The 17255-nt window shown below is 46.0% G+C and overlaps 1 protein-coding gene across 1 annotated transcript in view; it reads left to right on the forward strand.

Annotated features, from left to right (window-relative positions):
* Positions 1 to 12066: 12066 nt before the first annotated feature.
* Positions 12067 to 17255, forward strand: part of LOC119387826 (solute carrier family 22 member 7) — a 49717-nt gene continuing 44528 nt past the window's right edge. The window contains exon 1 of the mRNA XM_049413699.1: positions 12067 to 12475. Within this exon, the coding sequence (XP_049269656.1) occupies positions 12119 to 12475 (357 nt within the window). The 5' untranslated portion in view covers positions 12067 to 12118. The remainder of the gene's footprint in view (positions 12476 to 17255) is intronic.

The following is a 17255-nucleotide window of genomic DNA, read 5'->3' on the forward strand; positions in this document are numbered from 1 at the left end:
CGAATCACGGGGGTATAAAATACGAAATTCTGTACGAGAGGCTTTGAGCAAAACTACATTCATGGTAACCCCTATTACTGGAGGAGAAATATTGAGTGAACTTGCAGCATATCCCTGCACGTGGAACAGTAGAACTTTCCGAGGAGTACGAGATGCCGAAAAATTGATAAATGAGATGATGATTTTAATAATATATTGTCACGCGGTCGTGACGGTGAAGAAGGAAGCAGGCAGGCTGTTAAAGACGAAGCTCTCCATTGGGCGAACTTGTGCCTAGGAAATGAAAAGTCTAAGTGCAAGCAACCCACGCTGTACACTGATAGCGGCAATCACAGTGCTCGGCCGTCGGTAATCTGATCAACGGTAAAACGCGTCGGCATTTATACATGTGTCATCGAAGATTCCATTGCTATCGTTGGCAAGCGTTACTTCCAGAGTAAGCTCTAATGTTCGCGTTGTGCGCGCAATCTTATCGGAAGGTTCCCAGACATTCGGGCTCGGTTTGCGCAAGGCAGTGGCTACACGTCTAATGGACCGATTACACAAAAATATAGAAAGAAGCATGCGTGGCAATATTATATAAAATAATAGAAGATATTTTATATCCTTGTTCTTCTTCCAGCTTGTAGCAGATGTTCTCTTTACGTGTTTTCTTCTATTTTCATGCTTCTCTGGCTCTCGTCCCAGTAAGCGACCGCCATACTTGAACTTCATTGTTTAAACAGCGCAAAAGACGAAGACACGAGACGGAGAACTACACCGTCTCGTGTCTTCGTCTTTTGCGCTGTTTAAACAATGAAGTTAAACCAACTAGCCAATTTTGCACACTGTTATACTTGAAATGTGGTACTCAAGAGAGATCTCATTCGGCCCCCGCCCAAGAGTATGTATATATCTCGCAAACATTGGCATTGTGTCAACGATTTATGTCGAATAAACATTGATTTATGTTCTAGCACGCCAGCTTTGTGTACGCGAGTGAGCGCGTGCTTGTTTTCCCAATTATTGTTTTGAACATGAACATTATGTGCAGAAATACATGGCAGTGAGAGCAGCAGCGGGTGCAACATACAGACTCTCTGAATACAGTCCGTAATAAAAAAAAGTTTTCTCAAAGGGCAATCCGCTAGTGATTTCTTTAGGAATGTTTTTAAAGACTCTGATAAATTTTGACTGTTACATTTGTTAATATCACAGCATTAAGACGGGAACACGACAGTTATTTTGTAAGGTTTAAAGCGTGACCACAATGCTTTACCTTTTCTTTTAAAAAATGGCTCGGTAGACAGTGAAGAGCTTCAGCATTATACGAGAAAGAGGCAGTTATTACGACTAATTGGTTTTCGATGCCGCTAATTAGGTATTTTCATCTCACTAATGCACGCACAGTACACCTGTTTTGAGTGAGGCCCGAGCTGGTGGTCATTTAATTAGTATCAAGCATTTGAATACTAGTTTACGAAGACGACAGAAATTTATGCGCTCCAAGAAATGCGAAAGCTACGCGAACACCCACACGGGTCTACGGCTGACAAAAATATCTTTATCGCCTTTACTTGCAAACAACGACTACTTACGTCAACAAAAATGTGAGACATTGTAAATGCTCATCAAACAAGGCGCGATTCCGCTTCCGAAGTGTATTGTCGGTCTATTTTGAACGCTAAATACGTCACGACTTTAAATTAATAAAGGCAATAAGACTTCAGAGATCGCGGATACTTGCAAGACACTTTCCTACTAAACTATTGTTGTGAACTCTTAGAGTGTTTCGATGATTACGGGTATATTAATTTGTCATGTAATTACGTACCCTTCATTTCCTTCTGGGGTTCTTAGCGTGATTCTGACTGAAGAAACATAATACATCAACGCAGCCAAACGGATCTCCTGATTCACTTGGTTACGCAACGACTCGCCCGGTGTGAAGCACGCCACAGTTCTTGGTTTTAATAAATGTTGGAAGAAATTTAACGTTTCATTTTGGCGAGTCATGAAAAAAAAATGATATAATGATACCTGGGGTTTTAAGTGGCAAAGCCACGATATGATTACGAGGCGCGGTCGTGGTGTTTTTTTTTTTATTAAATGTGTTTAAGGAGAGGTTGGTGCCTATACATGGCTCCGGCTACTCCTCTTCCCTTACTTATTAATTAGCGTCACGGACTTATAAATAAAAGTACACTCACTCACGGCAAAGTCCATTTAAAAGGAATGTTCATACGTCATGCATAATGTCCACGTGATGACAACAATGTCCACGCACAAGACCCACAAGAATCGCTTGCACTTTGCCGAAGAGTTCAACCCACAGTGCCACAGTCCTTTGTATAGTGCGATCACGTCACATAAAAGTCACTGGGCATTGCCCACACTTTAAACACATTTTAAACACAGCTGTCTTTAATCACAAGAGGCAACGCGAAACATGTGACTAGAAGTATCTCAATGTGAAGAATAATTGCAAATGTGAATCAATATGTTTTTGATATTCCCGACTCTTCTAAAAACTGTACTAGGGCGCGTGCAGCAATGTTTTGAAGAGTTTCAGTTGGCCATGGACCCAATATTTTTGCTAATGATAGCGGCCGTCTGTCCAATCTGTTTAGTGTTTGTAAGAATTTTTTGCGGGGAACAGCATAATTTTTGCAGTGTAGAAGGAGGTGTTCTATGTCTTCTTCTGCCTCTTCACGTGTACATGTAGCGCAGTTATTTTTTCTTATCCTATATAGGAAGCTCTTAGTGTAGGCAGTGCCTAGACGAAGTCTGTGAATTACTGTTTCTACAGAACGGCTAATTTTAATCGGAATTTGAAATTCCATTCCAGGATCGATTGTATATAGTTGAGAGTTTTGAGCTCCATTCGCGAACCAAGTCTCTTTGGACAATCGACCACAGAGTTTGTTCAAGAAACATCGTGCATCACTCGCCGCGAGAGGTAATAGGGATAAATCGCCATCTTGATGCGCTGCATGTGCTAAACAATCAGCTGTGACATTTCCGGTGATTTCACAGTGACTTGGGATCCACTGGAAAACGATATCATGATGTAACTCTTTTGCTATGGCGTATGTCTTCCGAATTTCATATGTTAATTTGTTATATGTTTTGTCAAAGTTGATGTCTTTAATACACACTAATGATGATTGCGAGTCACTTAAAATTACCCAGCGAAGTGGCCCTGTTGTAGCGTAAAGCAGAAAGTATAGCGAATAGTTCTGCTGTTGTGGACGTCGTAAAGTGACAGAGCCGAAAAGCTTTTCTCTCTTGGTATTCAGGTATATAGAAAGCTGACGTAGAACTTTGTACTACAGAAATTGCGATCTTATGAAGAAAAATAATGAACGGCACTGGTGTGTCATATTTTACGAGCCCACTTGACTACTGCACTTTCCTACTAGACTATTGTTGTGAACTCTTAGAGTGTTTCGATGATTACGGGTATATTAATTTGTCATGTAATTACGTACCCTTCATTTCCTTCTGGGGTTCTTAGCGTGATTCTGACTGAAGAAACATTTATAATACATCAACGCAGCCAAACGGATCTCCTGATTCACTTGGTTACGCAACGACTCGCCCGGTGTGAAGCACGCCACAGTTCTTGGTTTTAATAAATGTTGGAAGAAATTTAACGTTTCATTTTGGCGAGTCGTGAAAAAAAAATGATATAATGATACCTGGGGTTTTAAGTAGCAAAGCCACGATATGATTACGAGGCGCGGTCGTGGTGTACTACAGAAATTGCGATCTTATGAAGAAAAATAATGAACGACACTGGTGTGTCATATTTTACGAGCCCACTTGAGTGGTGTAACGATCGTTCACGGGAAAGCATGGCCGATAAATTCGTAAGAACAGACGCAGAAACATGGATTGACGCTATCAGCTGAAGAAGCACGACAGACGGGTCTCGTGCATGGAGAGCTATTTCAACTTTTGATTGAGTAGTTCTTGGGTTTGGTTACATTCTGCCTTTCATTTGGCACGGAACTCCTTTGAGCAGCAAAATGCTCTCAGTGCTACACTCTAAACGTGGTAACCGATAAATGTGATTTTGTGCTCCGATAGTAAGGGTTACCAAGTTTAGAATTTACAAACTGAAAGCTAATGTAACCCTTACTTTATAGGTGCACAAAACCACACTTATCGGTTACCACGTTTAGAGTGCACGGGCAAGTTGCCGCTTAATTCAGGGGGTTGTTGGTGACAGCGACATCTAACCGCGATACGAAGTCGTGGGTGTAATGCACGTCGCACTATGAGTAATATACTTAAAGCAAGTTCATTTAAGCATGGCTGACGTTTTGCTCTTGATTGATTTGTGCTTATCTTCAAATGAGGAGTACTTATACGCTCTGTTGACAGGGGCGTAGGCAGAAATTTTTTTCGGGGGGGGGGGGCACCTCCTTGATCTGTAGTGGGGACGAGCAGGCAGATGTGGTCGAGTGCCATTTTCTGCTCTGTATGCTATGGCAAAAAAAAAAAAAAAAATTCGGGGGGGGGGGGCACGGGCCCGGTGTGCCCTAACGTGGCTACGCCCCTGTCTGTTGAAGCATCACCAATTCGGGAAGCATGCACACTTTACGTATATAATGCACCCATACTGCAATATACGCATAACAAACACTTTATTACATAACATGTACTGCTCTAAGCACAAAAAGAATGCTTATGACTTCCGGTGTACGGTAAAACATAACTAATGTGCTTGACCTCTTTGCGATTCACCTCATTGCTCTCTCTCTGTTTCCTTAGCATACGGTGTGGTCAAACATCCAGGTGCTGTAGAACTTGTGTTTATGGATTAACCTGGTTTGTTCTAACCGTTGGTACAAAGGAGCATGTTCACGCCCTTTTTGTTCTTTTTGCTATTCACTTAGTAAGATTATCTATTGCCCAATAAGCCATGTTGGTAGTGCTAAAGTGGCGCATATAAAAGTGATGAAAAAAAAACTACAATGGTTTATGATAAGTACGTCCAAGATTAAGCGGAAATAATGTTACGCTGATGACCCATAACTTTTTTTTTAAATTAAAGCATGGATTAAGTTCTATTACGGATTAGGGGACGACTATAAAATAGGGGTGTGCGAATATTCGAAAGTTTCGAATATTCGTCGAATATTACATTCGAAATATTCGTATTCGATTCGAAAATCGTGTATTCGAAACCTTTCGAATAATCGATAACTCCGAATATTCGAAAAATTCGAATATTCAATTCGATTATCATGCATAAAATAACTCGTCTTCCACATTTCTGCTGCGTTCGTATAGCTAAAAAAAGTCACAGTTTCGCCGCAACGGCGAAGCAATGATTGCGATAGCAATAAATTGTAATGTAACGCGAAGAACGGAAAGCAGCTCGAAATTGCCAGCTCGTCGGTCGAGCCCAAAGGACGCACGAAAAGAACGCACACAGGACGAGCGCGAACTAATGCGTCACAGCTCGACACTTGAAGCGCACTGCTCAAACATAAAGCAGGACGCACGAAACAAACGAACAGGTACACACAAGACGAGCGCGAACTAATTGTCACAGTTGTTACTTATTTCTGTTCGAACAGCGCGCTCCTTTCGCAAACGCGACCGTTGCAGCGAGCGAAGCGAAGCCCCTCACCGGCCGCCCCTTCTTTCCTTGAGATAAGCGCACGAAAGCGACGGCGCCCTGTAGAGTGAACAGCAACGGCGTTCGCAGGGGCAGGGCGACGATCTTTAAAGCGCGCAATACGCGCGCACGTCGCGCCATCTATGTGGCCACTAAGAAAGCATGTTGAATTACATGGTATATATAAATAGCTCGCCGTTAGTAGGCTGAGAGACGGTGCTGTCGTGGCCTAACGTCTAACGCGCCGGGCTGCAAAGCGAGAGGTCGCCCGTTCGATTCCGCGCGTCGGAAAGAATTTCTTAATTACTTTTCTTTGTGGCCTTTCTATATATATACATACTTATACATATACGGTGAATGACGGCGACGGGGACGGACATTTTCCAGCCGAGACTGTCCATATAATTGCTATCGCAATAAAACGTTGCCGAGAGGAGCGATAAACATCGTGAGTACACGGAGGCACGATATCTGCCTGCGACGAGCGCCCCAATGCGTATGATTTATTGCTGGTGCATCTGCGACGTGCAGCTCTGTTGGCGATCATGTAACCGTACATTTTCAATATTATGCGTCCGTAACGTGCCGCACTACCACTAGTTCGCTATGCGGGACCACTTCTGAAGAAAGACAGTGACCCATGTGACTGGTGGCGGACTGTAGGCACCTTCAGATACCTCAGTCTGCCAAAGCTTTGCCCCATGTACCTCCCTATACCAGCCACTTCTGTTCCAAGCGAGCGTGCCTTTTCAGTGGCGGGGGGGGGGGGGGGGTTGTCTCTGATAGAAGGGATCGACTGCTGCCTGATCACGTGGAGCAACTCATATTTCTTCATGATAACATCTAGTCATTACTTTCATTGTGCCGTGATATTTGCTTGCGTTGTGATGTGCACTGTGCTAGCCTGGACATTGTGTTCTGGAGATAGCAGTGTATGTTGTGTTGCCAGTCAGGCTGATAATTTTTTTTTCAAATAGCTACATGTTCAATAAAATATTGTTACGGTGGAGGCATTTTTCCTTTGATATTCGATATTCGATTCGATATTCGAAGGTAGATATTCGTATTCGATTCGTATTCGAAAAATTTGATATTCGCACACCCCTACTATAAAACGCACAGGTTCTTTTTTTGGTTATAGAAATAATGATAGCACAACGATTGATCGTTCAATAACTTCTTAACGGTCTTCCGTATATCTTCAACTTCAACACTTCGCTTCGAACTCAGCTATCACTCCTCAACATTTTTTATTTTGCGTGTTTAAGGGTGAAAATAATCTTGTTTTGTAATTAATCGTGATAGACCACAAGAAAAAAAATCAAAAGAATCAATTAAGCAAAAGAATTCTTACGTAACAGAACTCCCAGTCACACAATAGCAAATGTTCATTTATTTATTTTCACAGAATTGCGGCGTCCGAAGCATTTTGCACGCTAACGAATCCGGTGCTCCATGTATTCGCATGCAACTATATATAATAGCGGTTGTTATTAGTTCCAAAACGCAGCGACAGCAGAGCGCAGCTGTAATCGCCATTGAACCTCAGCATTGACAATTCCGCGTATTTATTAATATTTTCTTAAGTAGAAGTTTTGGATACCGCTCCAGTATTTCCCTGCTCCAGCTGAATTTCAATGCTAAAGATGCTCGCTCCTCTCATTTGACCTTCATTCCAAAACAATGCTGCTGCGAACTTGTATAGACATGCAGCACGTGACCTTTACAAGTTCTCCATCTGCTATACGTACGAGGAATGCGGATGGCAAGCCTCGTTTGTTTAGCGCTTTACTTGCGCGGTTATTTGATCGAAAGAACCATGGAACAAATTTCTTCGTCGGGCTTCTAGTGTCGCTTAAAACCTACAGGAATCCAACGGGAACCAGCCTCGAATAGGTTTTCCGTATAGCGCGAATACAAGAGAAGACACATGGTTCATGGTTTCTTCTTTTTGTGCTGTCTTTCACTAGAGCTATAGAAAGTCTATTCAAGGTGCGTTACCCACAGGCCCACATTCGAATTCTATGGGGAATCCGCCGCTATTCAACTCAAATAAAACTTACGCAGATGCGCCAACAAATCACGTTCGGTCAAATCCTGCGCGCCATGGTGGTCCACATGCCTACTTCTTTCCATATAGGAGCCTGCGCCGATGTCAAGGTTCGAGAACCGTAGTCCTGGTGAACTCACAATAATTAACTCGCGGACATGGTCGATTGCACGACTTCACAAACTAGTCCCTCCCAATCGATGTCCCAGAGATTGCTGACTAGATATCTCTATTTGTTCCAGAATTCTCTCTATGAATAGCACAGCTATCCACCATTTGTCATCGAACTCCCACAAACCCAGTGCAACAAGTATCCTTCCTCTGCAAAAGGCCAGGGGCGTAGCCGAGGGGGGGGGGGGTTCCAACCCCCCCCCCCGAAATTTTTCAGTTTTGCTTGCGTATATAGGCAGGCACACATATGTATACAAACGCACGCACGAACATACATAAAGTATGGTTGAACCCCCCCCCCCCCCCCCCGAAAAAAATTTCTGGCTACGCCCCTGCAAAAGGCCATCTACTGCTCCGAAATCACGAGTTGGCATATCGCCCAAAGAAAGGTCGTTACGCTTCAGTACGCACGGAAACTTACACTTGGTGGAAAGAGATACTTGCCACTGCCTTGCGCACAAGGTAAACCACTTTAATATCATTAAATTTGGCGCGAATGTATTAACGCGGAATTAGGCAGATAAGCGCAAACATTCATTATTCTCCAGCCATTATGCATTCCACCGCAGTCTCATGACAGTGGAGCAACCACTTTCGCTCGCATACACATTGCAGCAAGATAGCTGTAGGCTTAGAACCTTATACTGGCCTCAATGTGTCACCACTCGGCGTCTCTGACGGGGTTTTTATTTGCGACTTCGCGATGGCTTCACACTAAACCGTGCGTTGAAATGCAACCCAGTCATTAGTTTCAATTCTCCTCAATAAATGACACCACGAAGTCGTCGCAATCCTTTCTCCGCCCTGACGCAAAACCCGGCGGCCTAAGCGGCATTCGAGGGTCGCTGTCGACACTCCCGAGCCCTTCGAGACGCATCGTCGGCCAGCAACGAGCGATGCAAACTGAGAACCTCGAGCGTCAGCACAGTGTGCCGGGTATCTCGTGCGATATCTTCTTCCCTTTCTAATGTTTTTATGCCGCTGAAAGCTCAGGAGGATCACGTTACAGAAGGAGCTCCTTCGAGGCCGAAACACGTGCGTGACGGTTCTCCGAACGCTTGGATGTCCATTCCAACTCTCCCGTGTGCCCCTGTTTCTCTCTCCCCCACAGCCTTCCTGCCGCCTTCCCCTTAAGCCACAGCTGTGTATTAGCTACAGAACAGTAGCAGCAACCACGCTTCTACTGGCCTCCGAAATCGGCTTCCTATATCGCTCTTCATGTCGAAGAAAGGGCTCACAAATACCGAAGCCAATGTATAGGTGTTATCGTGCGCACGCGCTACAGAAAACAGCCGCGTGAATGTTTGTTTGTGCAACAGGTTCTCAAGTTACGACACGGCCCTAGTAGCAAGTTAGGTCGACTCCTATTGTGTGTGAGCGACAAGGAGTAGCGCTGTTCATATTACATACGTTTTCCTTCTTTGTGCCGTATAACAGCGAATTCTGAAATTCCTGTGTGTTCAACAAGGACGAACGCAAGCTTGAGCACTTGTCACGACGTTAAAATATCAAGCCGAACCGACTGCTTGACTGTCCGTTGCCAGGTAAGCCGAATTTAAATTATTGTTTCGATGTTCTCGCAGCAATTTAGTGGGATCAGTTAAGGAAAAAATACACGTTGTTTGAATGAGTGCTCAGGAACATAGTGTGTATAAGCAACCCCTGCGTGTGCTATGATAAAAATACTATATGTTCGTACCAAGAAAGTGCAGAACAGAATAAGTAGCACGGGTTAGTGTTCTGATCATTGACATTAGGATTCTACAGCCCGCATAGAACCTTTAGTGCATAGAGGACAAATAAAATGGAGCGACGTAATGTGTAACTACTAGCAATGTAACTACTCCTGACATGGCTCCCAAAAAGCAGCCGGCAGTACCTGATATATAAATAAATAAAATAAAATAAATGTTGGTGACTAAGTCCATGTCACGTGATATGCATATCCTCGCAAACGCCGACCCGCTCGCGCGAAATACCCGGAATCGATTTTGCGCTTTCGAGGTATCGTGAAGGCGCTTCCGGGAATGATGCACACGTGTTCGACGGTTCTGCACAAAATCCACAATTGACTTTCTTTTGCTCTCTTCCTCGCTTCAATGGTGTCTTCTATTGCCCACAGTTGTGAGATCATCAAGTGCACTCTAAGGTTCTGTCAAAGCGCCTGAGAGCGCCTAACCTCTCAGCCCCCGAATTGATGTAAGAGAACGCACAGTGTCATGCTATCAGCAACCTCTCATTGTGCAATGTACGAGGTCTGAGGCTGCTTCGGCAATCTAGGAAAGAGCAAATCAGTCCCAGCCCAGCCCCTTACCCTTACAGTTTCCCCTTTTAAGAGCGGAGCGCTTTAAGCTTTTCGTTGCGCCGGGTAGTGCGAACAGAAACTTTCATCATCGTGAATCAGCACGCGCTCTCTTCGTTCTCTTCTTCCTCTCGGTCCTCCTCTTCGTGTTCTGCTTCGCTTCCAAAACACGCGCGCCGATTTCTCCGGCGCGATATGTAATAACTCTGATGGCTGAGAGAACGAGTACAGAGAGAGAGAGGGGAGAAAGAAACAGAGAGACACACAGAAAAAAAGATATAAAGAAAGAGAAAATCTTGGCATCTTTTAGGACAACGCATGTGATTTACGAACGTGTCCGTCTGCATTCCACGCGACCAGTTCACGCGGGATATCGGATGCCCAAACGGCAAATAAACATCTACTGTGTACTGTCGAGCGTACGGTTCCACGCGTGGTAACACAACACGCGACTCCGCGAAGAACTTGGTGTGCCTTCTCGCATTTTAGGTTTTAACTCTCAGTGAAAACACTCCAGCGCATGAAAGGTCCTACGCAAGGACATGCGCAAAGTCCAAAGTCACGTGAAAAGTCATCGCATGTGCCTCATCGAGTGTATTGTAGCAATATGTGGCTGACGCACACTAACGCATACCTTGTTTGACGACTTGACAAAGAACAGCAGGAAAGGCATATATTCATTTAACGCTGGACAAAGAAGCGAAGGCCGCAATGCGATTGCGCATCGGAAGATTGGCATGACGGCAGGCACGCAAAAATTATTTCTGTGTTATGTCCAGATTTCAAGCTTTCTCATCACTATAGCACAACGCCACTCGTTCTTTGCGAGTGCCTATATGGGTAAAAGGAAAGGCGTTATACGGTCATCTGTTCCGGGTACGCTCTTCATTCGTCGATCCATTCGCGGAACGGCTGGCGGCTGTTCGATCACGTTGCCGGCGCCAGGGTACGCGCGCCGCATCTGACACGACCTCGTCCTGCGCTGTGTATAGTATACATACCGACACAATGGCTCATCTATGCTACGGTGAGAATTATTTTGCACGCTGCCCTAGCCAGGCAGCGCAGTGAGCCAACACTGAAAGAGGAACTCTGGCCTTGCATCGCAAATCCAAGCGGAGACGTAAGCTTTTCTGTTGCTTGAAGAGCATATACTGTAGCTCAGTGTATATAACGTAGCTAAAGAGCCGTGATATACGCGAAAGCGGCGAAAGGAATGACACACTACCACTAATCCCTTTCTTCAATTATTTTACGAGCATCTGTTCATTGTGTGCTTGCGAGAGTTGTACGGCCGGCGAATAACAAGCCGAATAATATCGCCCGCAGCACGCGGCACTCGAGCAGGCTATGCACACTATTGCTTCCAAAGAGCTTTGTTCATGCTCGCAGAGTATGTATGTGTAAGTGTATGTATGCCACCTCCTTCAAAACGTTAGAGATTTGATATTACATTTGCTGCTTTGATTTAAAATCCCATTTTCCAACTTCTCCGTATTCCATCCTTCGTGGTGTTTGCATGCAGTAAATCTTATTCTTATGTCCGACGGGACTGACCTCATCTTGACTGTATACGAAACAAGGATTATCTGGAAGTTAGGCGTTTCTGAACGGGAGAAAGGTGGGGGTTACCTTCCTGAGAGCGCATATTCATTCATTCATTCATTCCCCTTAAAGCAAATAAATGAAACGGAGAGGTAAGCTTCTTGCGGGATCATTATATTTTGTAGAATGAATTTGCGAATTGAATGCCGAGTATCAACAAAACTATGCCTTAATTTTCCCGAATTTAGTAGTGCTTCGAAAGCTTTTGCAGCCGGTTTATGCAAAGCCAGGAAAATCATGGCCGCTCTGACAAAATGAGAATGCGCTCCGTAATGTTGGCGTTCACGTGGCCTGCTTCTTCCGTGCTACAGGTTTGAACCGCTGTGCCGACACTCAGTGGCTTGCATATACGCAACGGCGCCCACTTCCGTTGGAAGCCATGGAATTCGAGAGAGTGCTCAAGGAGATCGGCGGCTACGGACTGTTCAGCAAGACTGTCATCACCGCCGCAGTAGTGCTCGGCACGTGGCACTCGGCGATCTGCTACTTGAGCCACGTGCTTGTTCTTGTTGCGCCGCCTAGCCAGTGGTGTTTCAGCAAGGGAGTGACTTTAAGCGGCCAAGTGCTGGACGTGACGTCGCTGCCCAGAGGCCGCTGCCAGTTTGTAGACGAAATGGCGGACGCCGCTGAAAGCGGCAACTACGCGAACACAACGACTCGTCAGTACACCGGCGCCACCTGTCCGACGGGGTGGAGGTACGACAACGCAGAGTTCTTCACGTCCATTACTATGGAGGTGAGCCCGTCGTCAGTCATACATCGAGCTTGTTTAACACGTTCGTGCAGAAATTTATCAACTATGCAGCGCTTATGCAACTTCTTAAGCCTAAGGAGTCAATCAGTTACCCAAACGAGACAGAAGTCTAGAGGAAGATTGAGGCTTCAAGTGATGAGACGTTTACGATCAAAGAATGCTGTTGGAAACAACGTTTTGACACGGGGGACTTGTCTTCAGTAAGATCGAAAGGTGGACTAGTTGCAGGGGCGGTGCCAGCGGGGGGCGCGGGGTGGCTGCTGCCCCCCCCCCCCCAATTTCCGCCTGCAGGCGGAAATTGGGGGGGGGGGGAATTCACATTGAAAACAAGCACATTGAAAGCACAATGCGTAAGTTCTCCGCCTCCTTAAAAATGCCCCCCCCCCCCTCCCCGGTTTGTTGGTACGTTAACATGTTTAGTTCAACGCGAAAAGACGAAAATTGAGAAAGACAGTACTCGTACTGTGCGCTGTATTTTTCTGTGTTCGTCCTTTTGCGCTGCACTAAACACGCTGACTCTTCTTCGCCAGGGCAACGAGAACAAGTACCCGTGTCTACAGGCCAGCGGTATTGTGTGCTGGGCGACTTCTAACATGAGCTTGCTAGGTGATGGTAAGGTGCAGACTTGCTGACAAGGTTATCTTCGTATCCTCATCCTCCGCTCGCCTTTAACTGACGACTGATTTGGCTCTGCCGTCAATAAGTATTAGCCACGAAGAAGGAAACGAGTTAATATCCAAAAGTGCTTTTATTATACCCGCTTTTATTATATTGATTCACCTACAGTTTCTGCTTCTCCAACCCCAGTTGCCTACGCAGCTCTCGATCGCACTGGCAGGGTTTGAGCTGAAGAATAGGTGTAAGATCTCTGATCAAGGTAGTCAGCAATAAGATTAAGCGAATGATATAACTCGTAGTCTGGGTCTATCGTGTAGAACAGCACTGCTGCTAGTATTCAGGATGATTGTAGACGTATGCGAGCCTGATGTATACGCTGAGAGCACCAATGACAATGCTTTATGCCAATGGCGACATTGATGTCAGTAGAAATAATGTTGAGGGCGTCGAGTGTAAACTTTCTCCTTTCGCCCAGCCTGCCTCTCTACCACTCACTTCCTCACCATAACAGGAACTGGTTTCCCTGGTGCACTATTTGCCCACCACCTCCGATATGACACCAACAGCCGCGCCCCGGCCCAGCTAAACCAAACGGCTGATAAATATTTGCAGGGCGTCTAGCCATAACGTTCTATGATTCAGACCAGTCGCCGTACTAACAACTGATGTGCACATTCGTACAGTCCAAGAATGACAGGACACAAGCTACAAAACTCTTCAGTACAGTACGTATAATATTAATTTCCCGCAGCTTGCGGACAAAGAATTCTAATGTAATGCTAAGCTAAGAAATGGGCTAAAACGAGCCGCAGTAAGACTTCAAAATCACATCCGATTTCCGGTGCCCGAATCAATCCAGCTACGCAGCTCTCGATGTGCAAGCACACCTTTTGTTGTATGCACGTGTCTTCAGTATGTGCTTGACTGCGGCACATACTGAAGACCCTTTTCACGAAAGCTTCGTAAGATCTCTTTCCGATTGGCTCTCTGCCTTCGCTAGTGATGCACCCAAAATCACGATTGCCCGCTCTTACGGACATTCCCAGCGTGAGAACTTTTTTCTGAATACGGGACCTTGTTTTCGAAGCTACAGACATGACGCACATGCTGTATATTGTAGACGCCCAGCAGCTGTCCAGACTTGAACATCTGCTATTTTGCACCGCAGAACGAGTGGATATGCGGTGACAACTGGAAGATGTACGCCACGCACACCGCCTATTGGACAGGTTCAATGGTGGGATGCCTAATCTCTGGATTTCTCGCAGACAGGTAGGCATTCAATTGTTTCCGCATTCGTATATCTCTGTGTTGCTGCTATCGTACCTGTCCTCGACGAATGTTCGAGGTGGACGCTTTTATTCGCTTTGTAAGATTTAATATCGCTGTAAAGAATATGGCACGATAGACCGTCTCCAAAAGCATTTCACGCTGTTATTTCTCGGGATATTTACTATATGACCGGTCTAATAGATTTTCTAATGCGATGCATTCTTTGCTGAGGCGTCCACAGATTTACAGTCAAACCTCGGTGATACGATCACAGCTCATACGAATTTCGGGGTGATACGAATTTTTCGTTCGTCCCGGCCAAGGCCCATTGGCCTGTTGTTGCGAACTGATTTTCACCCAGCGACGTTTGACACGAGCGTACGCTACCGCCCTGGTACGGAGAGGTGCTGTCCGCGCTGTCGCGGAAGACACGTCAAGCACGTGCGAGCGTGGGAACGCAAGCGTGGGCGTGCGCGCCGCTCCGCCAAATCGTCAGAATCACGGTGTAAGAAAAACACTTTTCTTACGGTCAGACAGACACGTAGCCAGGATTTTTTTTCGGGGGGGGGGGGGGGGTCCCAAGGCCTAATTATTTGAAAGAAAGTCTTTTCATGGCAAAAAAAAAAAATGTTGCCCGGGAATATAAAAGGCTGGATGAATTTCGGGGGGGGGGGGGGGGGCCCTTGCCTACGTGCCTGCGGTCAGAATAAACCTTCAGAGACGCGTCACGGCCTCCGAGATCGATTGTGTGCGTGAATCTTTGAGGCTCTCATGTGCCTCCGTGTGCCTTCGCGTTTAGATTACAGAAGACATTAGCGCCATGCATTTTCTTTCTAACATGTTGACGTGGGCTGCTGTCATTGTACTGTGTTTACACGTGCCTGCCTCGTGCATCAGACATCCTATGAAGGGTGGACGAGGACCGAAAGAAGGCGAGGACGGTCTTGGCGAAGGAGTCATGGTTCACAACGTCAACATGCGCGACCGTTGAGGTTGCACTTGTGTGGGCACGGCCGTAAGTCTCCCAAAAAAAACATCCCCAACACCTCCACGATAACAGAATCATAACACAGGACCGTGGTTCTGTAATTTTGTGGCCTTGATCCATAGTGTCAAAGCGCTTCTTTTGTTATTTTCGCTGCAGTACCCCGGTGTCATGCAAAATTACACCATTTCCCGCTAAAGGGGACCATGAGGCGATGCGAAGCCGGAGCACTTGCACGATCGCGTTCCGTTGGCGTTCTTTGGGCATGCTACCGACCTCGCGTCGTGGAACGCGAAGAGGAACGCTACGCGCATCTTGTCTTCGCTCGCATGTACAGGAACCTGCTTCGCGGGCTGTTTCGTCGGTTCCCGACAGGTGGCGCGGGCGTTCTTGGCTTTACTGCGCATGCGCTCCTCTAGATGCCATCGCACCGGCGCGTTGGAGCCGCCTCGACTGTAGCGGAGGCCGATTTGCGCCTGGCGTAGCGTCGCCAGATCGGCGTGACGAAACGCAACGTCCTCGCGGGCGCTCGCGTCGGACGTCGGAGTATATTCTCACAGGGCGAACGGGGAACGCGGCCGGCAGGCGTGCAAAAGGGGGGGCAGCGTAGGAGAGGAGAGAGAGGGGGAGGGGACGCGCATGCGCTGGTGCTCATCGCGGCGTTGCGCAGGAGAGAATTTCGGCATGTCTAGCCCGCGTTTGAGAGGAAGAGTGGAAAGGGGGAGGGGAGAGGGGAAGTGGAGAGGGAAAGTGGAGAGGGAGAAGGGAGAGGAGAAGTGGAGAGGGGGAAGGGGAGAGGAGAAGTGGAGAGGGTGAGTGGAGAGGGTATGCGCATGCGCAGTAGGGGTGGTCACGCCGCACACCACCACCACCACAGGATTGAACTCCGCCATAAGATACTTCGCATCTAAAAAAGCATACTAAAATTTGGAAGGGGCTACTGCTGTCGCGGGTCACAACGCACTGGTTCATTAATTAAATACGCGTGTACGGGCCGTATATTTACGAGTGCTGGTATGATTGCCGACATCTAAATCTTAACTGACAATCATCCAGGGTTCTTCCTGACGTTGCTGCGGCCCTGAAAAGCAATAAATGAAAATGTACGCCAGCTTTCTTTTGTCGCATGCTAATTTTCCATGCTTTCTGGTGATACGAATTTCGGATTTTTTTGGTGGTCCCGTGAGATTCGTATCACCGAGGTTTCACTGTATTCTGATATGCTCGTATCTATAGAAAAACCATGGAAGAAGGAAAACGACTAGGAGGGAATGTCACGTGATTTCGCTGGCCTCGGACTCTGTGCCGAGTGTCAGCTGCAAGAGCGACTATGTATTGTGCGGTGAAGTGGCAACACAAAGAAATTCCGGGTGCACTCTGATGGCCAAATTCAAAAAATGTTTTGTTCTCTAAAACCAAGACATGATTTGATGATACCTCCTTTATTGGTTAGCAATGAAGTGTTCTATGAAATGCCGCCCAGAAAATATTTTCTTGAGCCTCATCAATCGAAAAAATACGACTAAAAAGAACACAAATCACATATTTTTTCTGGTTTGATAATCTTTTTTTCAAGAAGACTCAAAGCATTATGTGCCCCCAAACATTTTTGTTTGAAAATAAACTTTCATGAAAATCATACGAATATTTACATTGGTCACGAAGAACGCGAGTCTGTTTATCAAAAAGTCGTAAACGTTGAAGATTTTTTTTTATTTTGACAGAAATGTAGCTAACAGTGGAACATGAAAATTTCGGAATTCTTACATTAGGGGACCTGAACAGAACCTTTCTCGCCGCGCAAGCGCAGTTTTGTAGATCAACATACATGGATAGATTTTAAATCATTTTTTTAATATTACGCACAGTTCAATAAAAACGAACGAA

Source organism: Rhipicephalus sanguineus, chromosome 3 (assembly GCF_013339695.2).
Source record: "Rhipicephalus sanguineus isolate Rsan-2018 chromosome 3, BIME_Rsan_1.4, whole genome shotgun sequence".
In the NCBI taxonomy this organism is placed as follows: Eukaryota; Metazoa; Arthropoda; class Arachnida; order Ixodida; family Ixodidae; genus Rhipicephalus; species Rhipicephalus sanguineus.